We start from the raw sequence: 11,156 nt of genomic DNA, 5'->3' as shown, positions 1-11,156 counted from the left end.
CTGATTGGGGCACGTTCTGTCATCTATTCACTCCAGGGCAGCCTGCCTCTTGGGCTTCACCAGGGCCAATTGGAGGGCTGGCCCTGAAGTGTGGGGGGGGGGGGAAGGGAGGGGAAGAATAGACAGTTGTAGCACTCATGTGTAGGCATATAGCACAAGCTATTTGCCAGATTCCTGGTCCAGGCTTCACTTAGGGAACTTATATCCACTAAGCTAATTAGTTCCCCAACAATGGCCCCAGTTCTCCACTGCAGCACTGCTGGTCCCCACCACCAGGGTAGCTCCCCTGTTCAAACTGCAGAGGTCCTCCTTCCTCCCCTCTCCTCACATCCACTTCTCCAGCCACTACAGCAGCACCTTGGTCCTCAGCAGGTCTTGGGCATAGCAGCCACACAACTAATCTCCAGTGTTTCCAGCAGTCTCCAAAGTCCATTCACCCATCTGTCCTTTAGTCAGTTAGTCCATCAATCACGCACGCACGCACCCACCTCCAAGCTCTCCTCCTACTCACCAAACTCTCTCTTCATCAGGTGCTGCTTTTATCTCTGAATGACCTGGTTTGCTCTAGTGGCTGCAGCTGTGCAGCACACTCATTGCAATCTAAGGCCCTGGTGTTAACCCCATGCTTGCCTGCCAGAGCAAGGGCCACTGTTGACACTACACCCTATCTCCTTGAGGGATCTTCCATTACACATACTCCCAGGAAAGAGTATATAGGATTGCATTTTTAGTTACAGTATATAAGAACATAAGAACAGCCCCACTGAATCAAGCCATAGGCCCATCTAGTCCAGCTTCCTGTATCTCACAGCAGCCCACCAAATGCCCCAAGGAGCACGCCAGATAACAAGAGACCTGCATCCTGGTGCCCTCCCTTGCATCTGACATAGCCCATTTCTAAAATCAGGAGGTTGCACATACTCATCATGGCTTGTAACCCGTAATGGATTTTTCCTCCAGAAACTTGTTCAATCCCCTTTTAAAGGCATCCAGGCCAGAGGCCATCACCACATCTTGTGGCAAGGAGTTCCACAGACCAACCACACGATGAGTAAAGAAATATTTTCTTTTGTCTATCCTAACTCTCCCAACACTCAATTTGAGAGGATGTCCCCCCTCAGGCATCTCTTTTCTAGGCTGAAGAGGCCCAAACGCCATAGCCTTTCCTCATAAGGAAGGTGCCCTAGCCCAGCAATCATCTTAGTCGCTCTCTTTTGCACCTTTTCCATTTCCATTATGTCCTTTTTGAGATGCGGTGACCAGAACTGGACACAATACTCCAGGTGTGGCCTTACCATCGATTTGTACAACAGCATTATAATATTAGCTGTTTTGTTGTCAATACCTTTTCTAATGATCCCAAGCATAGAACTGGCCTTCTTTACTGCCGCCGCACATTGGGTCAACACTTTCATCGACTTGGCCACCACCACCCCAAGATCTCTCTCCTGATCTGTCACAGACAGCTCAGAACCCATTAGCCTATATGTGAAATTTTGATTTTTTTGCCCCAATGTGCATGACTTTACACTTACTTACATTGAAGCGCATCTGCCATTTTGCTGCCCATTCTGCCAGTCTGGAGAGATCCTTCTGGAGCTCCTCACAATCACTTCTGGTCTTCACCACTCGGAAAAGTTTGGTGTCGTCTGCAAACTTAGCCACCTCACTGCTCAACCCTATCTCCAGGTCATTTATGAAGAGGTTGAAGAGCACTGGTCCCAGGACAGATCCTTGGGGCACACCACTTTTCGCCTCTCTCCATTGTGAAAATTGCCCATTGACACCCACTCTGTTTCCTGGTCTTCAACCAGGACTCAATCCAGGAGAGGACCTGCCCTTGAATTCCCTGACTGTGGAGATTTTTCAGTAGCCTTTGGTGAGGGACTGTGTCAAACGCCTTCTGAAAGTCCAGATATATAATGTCCACGGGTTCTCCTACCTTGCCTGTTACCTTTTCAAAGAATTCTAAAAGGTTTGTGAGGCAAGACTTACCCTTACAGAAGCCATGCTGATTCTCTCTCAGCAAGGCTTGCTCGTCTATGCGTTTTGAGATTCTATCTTTGATGAGGTATTCCACCATCTTACCTGGTATAGATGTTAGGCTGACTGGCCTATAGTTTCCCAGGTCTCTTTCCCTTTTTAAAGATAGGCGTGACGTTTGCTATTCTCCAATCCTCTGGTACTATGGCTGTTTTGAGGGGCAAGTTGCATATTTTAGTCAAGAGATCAGCAACTTCATTCTCCAATTCCAGATAACTCTAAGGTGGATGCCATCAGGGCCTGGTGACTTATTGATCTTTAATTTATCAATGAGGTCTGAAACATCTTCTCTTTTAACCTCTTTTTAACCATACAGTATAGTATGGATTACCAGATCAGAAACTAGCAGTGCCCCTCAGTGTTGCCAGATGTCAGGTTTTCCAGCTCGAGACCTGAGGTTTGTCTACTACCAGCACCCATCCTCCCTTAGCAAGGGAGTATCACTCAGACCACTTCTGCAATCCTTGATCCCTGCCTCTGGTCTCTTAAGTGCCAGGAACAGAATGGAGAGGGTGTGGGGTTGCCAGGTAACCAAATCCTTCCACCATGTCTGCCCTGGTCTGCTTTTGTGCCTTGAACATCAGCTTGTGAAACTTTTCATAATATGGAGATAAATGTTATTCACCATATAGATCAAGTGTTATTAAATAAGCATGAGCAAGAGCAGGAGAAAAAGTTGGGAACCCCAATTGGATACTTTAAGGGTCACCGTAAGTCCAGGTTAGACTTGGTGGCCCCTTCAGAGATACGCTGTTCCTGGGCAGCTGCTCAGCCTTGATGGATGCTGATGGTGGATGGCTGGAAGCAGAAGGCAGCCCAGCCTTTCAGTGGGCTAGTTCCTTCCTTCCTTGTTTAGGAAATAGGAAACCAAACAGGAAGGGAAGTTCAATAGCTGCTGGTTATCCTGGTTAAGGAGATGGTTTTCCAGAAAGCTTTTGGGTTGTGTCAAAGAGGCCAAGGAGCATTAGAGCTGCCCAGATTTCTAGCTTTGAAATTTCCCAGGAATTTAGTTCCACTCCACTTCTGAGTCAGCTGGCATCTATACCCAGGATTGTGGGTATTCTGCAACTCCACTCATTTGAAGAGCGTTATGCATTCCTAAACTCACTTACCTGAGGGCAAACCCCTTTGACTATAATGGGGCTTACTTCTGAGTAGACATGCCTAGGATTGGGCTCTTAAGCAATCAAGTTTCTAGACCTTCTAACTGGAAATATAGGCTTCATAAAGCACAAAGAATGGCTGTTGACATTTCAGAAGCCTTAGGAGCAGCGGTGGGGAGGAGATGAGGTGTCTGTTTTCTTGCATAGCTCTTTGTTTGTTCCAAAGACTGCTAAAAGCAGAATGAATTAGGTAACTATGCACAAATTGATTAATGCAGGTTGCACAATTTTTTGGTCACATCTTTTAAGTGAATGCACAGCCTTTTCTCTGGCCATCTATAAGCTGATGGTATCTTGGGACGAATTAGATGGAGCATTTCCTGAACTTGTTAATTTATTTTTGTAACTCTGACCATTGGTTCACTGAGTCTTGGTTTGCCTCATAGGATCAAGAGCTGATCTTCCTGGAATTAGAGTTTTGTATGGATTCAAACATAAGACACTGCCCTCTGGTGACCAGACAGCTGAACTGACCAGAGTACAAGGTTTATTTGTTATTATTTATAAGCATTTGTTAGCTGCCTATCCAAAGTTCAAAGGGGCAAGCACGTGTAATCCTGCCTGCACAAACACAATACAAATTAAAAGGTAGTATTAGATTTAGCACTAGTAATTTAGCAGATCTGGTACTCTCCTCCTTCCCTTGGGCTGCTCTTAAGAGTTTCTCAGCTGTCTCCTATTCCAATTGGAGAGTGAGATCCCAATCCTATGCATGTCAACTCAGAAGTAAATCCCATTATAGTCAGTGGAACTTACTCCTAGGTAAGTGTGGATAGGATTGCAGCTTGAAACACTTTACAGCAGAGCCAAAAAACATTCTCCATAGCGCCATGCAATGTCTGTTTGAGGTGATGAATGCATATGAAAACAATCAGCTGTGACTTGGAGACAGCTTGTGGACTCATTCAAAGAAACGATGCACAAATGATTTGTTCACAACCGTGTTTTGGGATGTGCATGTCTCTTTCAGACATGAGTTTCAGCAAGCCTTGTCCAAGATGGAGGGTTGATAATGGACGTCATGCACACATGCGCCTACGAAGCATCCAGCTTTGCATGCCTGGGGGACTATGAAAAACAGACTGTACATATACAGAAATATGCAAAAATTCATTCATCACTTGGAGTGAAGGAAGAACTTTGGGGGCAAGTGGCACTCCACTGACAGATCAGCCCATGCCCATATGATGAACCAGACCAATGAACATCCCTGATGTTCAGGCCCCTGAGAAGTTCATACAGACTCAAGCACTCAGAGGATTCACCTTCTGCTGCAAAACTGAAACAGCTCTCCCAGTTTGCTTGTACAGTCTTTTTTGGCAGGGCTCCACTTTCATTAGTTATATTGCCCTAGCCTAGCCAGTGGGATTTGGAGTGTTGTCTTACCTGTGTCATATGCTTTGCCCTTCTTGTACCTGGTACAATATCCATAATTACATTTTCAACAGGCTTTCTTAAAAAACAAACACTATCCCCTGCACGCAGCTTCAGCTGAATACTTTTCATTCATCAGGCTATGCATGGATCATAATACGCTGACCTGATCCTGAGCTGGACATCCTGCTCAGTACTATCTCAGGGCCCAATCCTATCCAACTTTCCAGCACCAATACAGCTGGGCCAATGGGGTGTGCACTGCATCTCACAGTTGGAACGCAGTCATGGAGGCCTCCTTAAAGTAAGGGAACATTTGTTCTCTCATCTCGGGGCTGCACTGCAGCTGCATGGATGCTGGAAAGTTGGTTAGGATTGGAACCTCAGCACTATCTCGGTTCTCAGTCCTGGTGCCTGGCAGGGGCTCTCTCATTTTCCAGGCAGGCATCTTACCCAGCCCTGTCTCTAGATGTTAGGGATTGAACCTGGGACCTTCAGGTGCATATTCAACCTGGGACCTTCAGAGACAGTGGGTGCTCTACCATTGGACTATAATCCCTGTGCCAGTTTTCTTGTGGAGTGTCAATTTCTAGTCCATCTGGGCCTAGGACTGTCTGCTCATAGAGTCACCATCTCTTACCAAAGCTATTCCTGAAAATATTTTTTCCCCAATGTAACAATGTCATCAAGCTAAGGAGGCCCTGTTAAAAACTCCAGGATTGCTTTCTCTAGTCAAGTGGGGATGAATGCCGATTCCTGAAGACTCCAAGCCAGTCTTGAAAAGTTGGCAACCCTATTTGTTCAGGCCCCTGAGAAGTTCATACAGACTCAAGCACTCAGAGGATTCACCTTCTGCTGCAAAACTGAAACAGCTCTCCCAGTTTGCTTGTACAGTCTTTTTTGGCAGGGCTCCTGTGCTTTTAAAAGTTCCATGGCATGCGGAAATTCAGGAGATCACTCTCCTTGCAGTAGATAGATGAGGTGGAAAGACTTTGACCACTGACTTTGCTTCATTTGCCACAGACATCTGTTGAGGGCATAGAAGCCCTGCCAAGAAGGAAAAGTTGACAGTCCAAACTGGCCAGGAGGCGAGGCAAAGCAAAGTTAATGCCAGTGCCCTGAAAATTCCCAGCATCATTCATGGGAATGAGCTACACTTGTGTTAGTTCCACTAACATAATTCTAATGGCCAGGTATTCTGTGCCTGTGAAAGAGAAGAGCAAATTGCATTGTCACAGAGCTCAATCATATTCCTATTCCCTGAAAAGTATCAGGATGGTGGTCAACGCTCCAGTGGCGGAATGGAGGCCTACAGTCTTCAATGGGCGACATTTTTTTAACTGTCAAAAAGGCAAGACAGTACTTGCATGCACCCAGTGGTGGCTCCAGCTTCTGGGGAGGCCTGGGGCCCCTGCAAGGATACCCCAGTGGTTCACTCCCCTGTGCACAAGCGCAGACCAGGCACCCCCTCCCCTTGGTGCCCAGGAATGGGACAGCAGACGGAATGCATGCCCTCTTTCATGCTGCCCCCCATAGCCACAGCAGCAGCTTGTTGTTGTCCTGGGTGATGATGGGAAGTAGCTGCAGCAGTTGGCTGTCCTCTTTCCTCCCCAGCACCACTTTTAGATTCCCAGATTCTGTGCCCAGAAACAGGACATCCAGGAATTGTCAAAATGGCACTGGGAGAAGGTGTCCGTTCACTGCCACTCCTCCACAATCACCCAGTAGGCATCACTATGGGCCCCAGCTTACCCAGCAGTGGTGGGAAGCAATGACCCTCATAAGGGTATGCCCCATGGGCCCCATATGTGGAGCCACCCCTGTAAGCATCAACAGCAGACCAAAAGCCACAGTAATCCAACCTTGGAGGAACCAGCATGTGTGTAATTTTGGCTAGGTCTGGACTGGGCACAGCTGGTGCATCAGCCAGCAACGGGCAAAAGCAGTCCTGGCCACCATGAACACACTGGCATCCAGGAGCAAGTCTGGATCCAGCACAGAAACATTCCTTTCATTGAATTTAAGTTGAACTCTCCCATCAGGAGGAGTACAATCCCATCCAGCAAAGGCAGACACGCCTGACCAGGAGAAGAACCACCTCTGTCTGGTCCAGATTTAATTTCAGCTATTCACCCACATCTAGCTTATTAAGGCAATGGTTCTAAATGGCCACAGCCTCCCCCACCTCAGATGGTATGAGATGCATACTCTATGCATATTGGTGACAGCTGACTCCTTTGATGAATTCCCCAGCAGTTTCACGTAGATGTCAAACAGCACTAGGAATGAAAGCAAACCCTGTGGAATAGACCAGGACAAAGACCAAGGTGTCACACAGGAGTCCCCTAGCACCACCACCTTCTGGGACTGATCCTCCAGAAAGAGCCAGAACCAATGTAAAATCACACCTTCAAATACCACTATGACTAGTCAACGTAAAAGGTGACCACGGCCAATGGTATCAAAAAGCACTGAGAGGCCCAGGAAAATCAATAAGGATGTACTTCCTTTGGTGAGTTCCCACAATAGATAACCTGCAAGGGGTGATCAAGGCTATTTTCAATCTTCAGACTGGGTTAGAAACCAAATTGAAATGTGCCAAGATATTTTGATCATGGGGAGGAGGGGCACAGGGTTCCTTTGGGATGTTCTGGGCTATCTCTGATCATGGTAGGTGGAGAGAGGGAGTTGCAGAAAAAATAGCTGCATTTTTTAAAGTTAGGATGGCAGCAGAACCTGAAGATATTGACACAGTTGTGACATTGTCTCCTGCACAAGGCAGAGGTGTTTAACAAGGACCAGGGACTTCTCAAAGCATGATTAATAATGAGCCCTTAAGTCCAAGTTCAAAGACTTTAGAGGCCCTCAAATCAGGAAATTCAAAAAAGTTGTACTGTTCTTTGTTACTTTAACCCTTCTTATACTAAACATCATCAAGTTCTCTAAAGACAAGCACTTTCACCCAGAAGCAAACAAACCAAGAGAAATGGAGAAAGTTCCATTTTAAACAATACAAGCTTCAGAAAAGCAAAGTAAAAAAAAATGTGCTTCATCCAGAAAAATAATAGGACTCATATTTTAGAAAATAATTTATACCATAAGACTATGATGCTTCACAAAGAATAATTCCAGCAACAAGTAGGGCTATGCCCCAAGGAACTTACAGGAACTTGGACATGGGAAGGCAAATGCAGTCCTACTTCTTCAAAGCCAGGGGAACACACACATAGAAGCTCATGACTTCCTTGAAGGTGAGATGAAGGCCCAAGCTTTACTGTGCCAGCATCAGAAGCACAGGAGACAAGGAGGCAGAAAAAAACTTGGGCTTGAGCTACTGCGTTTGCACGCTTAAAACCCATTTCTGCCCAGCCCACAGGTGTACACATTTGATCCCTGTTGCGTATATGCAACATTGGGCGGAAATGGCTTAAAGAGGAAGTCATCACCATTATACTTGGCAAAATATGGTGTAAATGCAAAACAAAAGAACTGGGTGAGGGAGAAGTTGCAACTTGGGTCACACAGCAACCGCGACCTCATTAGAACCGTTTAGTGACAGCAGACCACATTTCCAACCTTGGTGTACTACTTGATGTCCTCGCTAGGTGGCAGTGGCGAGAATGGCATTGGCGGAGGCTGGGAACATTGGCATTAATGAATGGGGAGTGCAGCTTCTGTTCTATACGATAGGAATCTCAGCCCTAACTCGGAGGCGTTGGTTTATACGTGTGACGGGGCAACTCCCCCAGCAGGTCATCTTGCCAGAAATGAGTGAACGCTAAGTAGCAGTATCTTTGCCCATACTGCAAGGAGCTCCAAAACCCTGTGAAGCGACCAGAGAATCTCTTTCCCATCCCCTTTCTGCAACATGTCTCTTGCCTTAACACTGAAGAGGACTAAAACCTCCTGCACTGACGCGGAGCTGTGTAAACCACAGCCAGGGAATAAGAGCTTTGCGACCATTGGACCTTTCCCTTCCAGATTCATTTTTTGCCCAGCCCATATTTGTGTACACATTCGATCCCTGTTGCGTCTATGCAACGTTGGGTAGAAATGGCTTAACTTTGGCACGTGCTGGTGAATTGCCGAATGAAACCATTTCAAGCTCTTGTCCCCTCTCATTGGCGGAAGTTAAGCATGTGCTTAGTTCTCGCTCGCGGATTTAAAAGCGAGATTACAGAATGCAGATGCAGTCAGGTTGACTCACATCCACAGAAAGTAATGCCTGGCAGACCAACAGCCCAATCCTAGGCATGTCTACTCAGAGGTAAGTCCCCTCAGAGTCAGTGGGGCTTACTCCCAGGAAAGTGTGGATAGGATTGCAGCCTAAGAGCTGAATCCTATGCATGTCTGCTTAGAAGTAAGTCCCCTCAGAGTCAGTGGGGCTTACTTTCAGGAAAGTGTGGATAGAATTGCAGCCTAAGAGCTGAATCCTATTCATGTCTGCTCAGAAGTCCCATCAGTCAGTGGGGCTTACTCCCAGAAGTGTGGCCAGGATTGGGTTGTAAAGAATGCTGTAAGCATCATGGGAACTGTTGTCCGAAATTTATTTCGAAATAAACTACCTGTATTTAAAAAAAACAAAAACAAAAAACTAAGGCAACGTGCCCATCTGCTCTATCGGTATGAACCGGATCCATTTATCATGTGGGAATAAACTACTTTCCCAACCCCAGTGTTTGTTATTCCCCACCCCCACCACCGTTATCGAGCAAGTGCAAGCACAACGTATAAGATCTGGTATAAGGGGAAGGGCAGTCAAGTGTTTGCAAGTTTGTCACAAAAGCAAACGTGTAGGAACCAGGGAAGGAAAATGCATTTAGATACACTTTATCGCTTTTATTGGAGACAAAAAGGGCACCAGGGAGAAAAAAGCCACGCATGGTGGGATTTAAGTGTCAGGCTCTTTTTCTGAGAAAGTGGGTGGCTCTTAAAAGAGCCTTTGGGTCTCGGTTTCCTTACTGATCCGGCTGAGCCTCCTCACTTGGAGCTGGTGTACTTGGTGACGGCCTTGGTGCCCTCCGACACAGCGTGCTTGGCCAGCTCCCCGGGCAGCAGCAGACGCACCGCCGTCTGGATCTCCCGGGAAGTGATGGTGGAGCGCTTGTTGTAGTGAGCCAAGCGCGAAGCCTCGCCGGCGATGCGCTCGAAGATGTCGTTCACGAAGGAGTTCATGATGCTCATGGCTTTGGAGGAGATGCCCGTGTCGGGGTGAACCTGTTTTAGGACCTTGTAGACATAGATGGAGTAGCTCTCCTTCCTGCTCTTCCTGCGCTTCTTGTCCCCTTTCTTTTGGGTCTTGGTCACCGCTTTCTTGGAGCCCTTCTTAGGAGCAGGCGCAGACTTGGCTGGCTCAGGCATGCTGAAGGAAGCCTCTCGATCCCCTTCCTCGGAGTAAAAAGTACAGAAGCAATGTGAAGAAAGCACCCCTCTCTCTGCCCTATATTTATAGTCTCCCTATGCAAATGAAGGCATCCAAAGGCTGATGCTTCTACTGGCTGAGAGCGCTTTTGAGCTCATCGCTCCTGTGCGCAAACATGCAAATAAGAGCACTGTAATCCCCGCGTTCCCATTGGGTGGCAGCAGGCACTGAGCATAGGATTGGTGACTTCCGTACCTGGCACCCCCATTGGCTTGGAAACGCTGGTGACCGACCTGCCCAATCAGAAATCGCGCTTCCCCCATGCAAGGAGGGTATAAAAAACCTCGCTGTTTCATTTTCCGCTTAATAGCTGTTGTAGCTTCTTAGGTGCTTGTGGAGATCTAAGTGAGGGTCGCCATGTCTGGCCGTGGCAAGCAGGGTGGTAAAGCGAGAGCCAAGGCGAAGTCTCGCTCGTCTCGTGCCGGGCTGCAGTTCCCGGTAGGGCGCGTGCATCGCCTTCTCCGCAAGGGAAACTACGCGGAGCGAGTGGGGGCTGGGGCTCCAGTCTACTTAGCCGCAGTGCTGGAGTACCTCACCGCTGAGATCTTGGAGCTGGCTGGCAACGCGGCCCGCGACAACAAGAAAACCAGAATCATCCCCCGCCACCTGCAGCTAGCCGTGCGCAACGACGAGGAGTTGAACAAACTCCTGGGAGGCGTCACCATTGCTCAGGGCGGCGTGCTGCCCAACATCCAGGCTGTGCTTCTGCCCAAGAAAACCGAGAGCCACAAGCCCAAAGGCAAATGAAGTAGCTCTTCTGTACCAAGGCGTCTGTGGAAAAAAAAGGCTCTTTTAAGAGCCACCCATTTTGTCAATAAAAGGGGCTGAAAGGCATTTTTATATGAAGTTTGGATTTAAAGCTCTTACAAGAGAATAGCTTTCCTGCCTAAAGCAGGGGGTTGGACTAGATGACCTATTTGGTCCATTCCAACTGATTCTATGATTCAATCCTTGGGTGATGTGTCAAATTGTGGGAAGGAAAGCTTTCCAAAAAACTTTGTCCCTTAACTTGCATCCTATCCCACTTTCCAGTTCCATCATAAGGGCAATGTAGCTCCAAGGGAAGGGGACAAACATTCCCTTACTTTGGGGAGGCCTCTGCACCACCCAACTTCAGGAGTGACTAGCAGAGGTGCCACTCAACAAATCCCATT

At 47.5% G+C, this 11,156-nt stretch overlaps 2 protein-coding genes across 2 annotated transcripts; one reads left to right on the top strand and one right to left on the bottom strand.

Moving 5' to 3' along the window:
* Nucleotides 1-9,404: 9,404 nt before the first annotated feature.
* On the bottom strand, nt 9,405-11,156 carry LOC136639880 (histone H2B 5-like). Its single transcript, XM_066614485.1, has one exon. The coding sequence runs from the start codon at nt 9,939-9,941 to the stop codon at nt 9,561-9,563; it is 381 nt and encodes a 126-aa protein (XP_066470582.1). The 5' UTR covers nt 9,942-11,156; the 3' UTR covers nt 9,405-9,560.
* Nucleotides 10,325-10,840, top strand: LOC136639879 (histone H2A type 2-B). The gene has a single exon (XM_066614484.1). It carries the CDS (start codon nt 10,360-10,362, stop codon nt 10,747-10,749), a length of 390 nt encoding a protein of 129 aa, XP_066470581.1. The 5' UTR covers nt 10,325-10,359; the 3' UTR covers nt 10,750-10,840.

The sequence above is a fragment of the Tiliqua scincoides genome, chromosome 2, assembly GCF_035046505.1.
Source record: "Tiliqua scincoides isolate rTilSci1 chromosome 2, rTilSci1.hap2, whole genome shotgun sequence".
Taxonomy (NCBI): domain Eukaryota; kingdom Metazoa; phylum Chordata; class Lepidosauria; order Squamata; family Scincidae; genus Tiliqua; species Tiliqua scincoides.
The sequence above is the reverse complement of the archived record's forward strand: the minus strand, read 5'-3'. Positions and strand labels throughout refer to the sequence as shown.

Bases quoted from the DNA above. Each gene is read 5' to 3' on its own strand.
- LOC136639879 (XM_066614484.1), top strand. From the start codon at position 10,360: ATGTCTGGCCGTGGCAAGCAGGGTGGTAAAGCGAGAGCCAAGGCGAAG.
- LOC136639880 (XM_066614485.1), bottom strand. From the start codon at position 9,941: ATGCCTGAGCCAGCCAAGTCTGCGCCTGCTCCTAAGAAGGGCTCCAAG.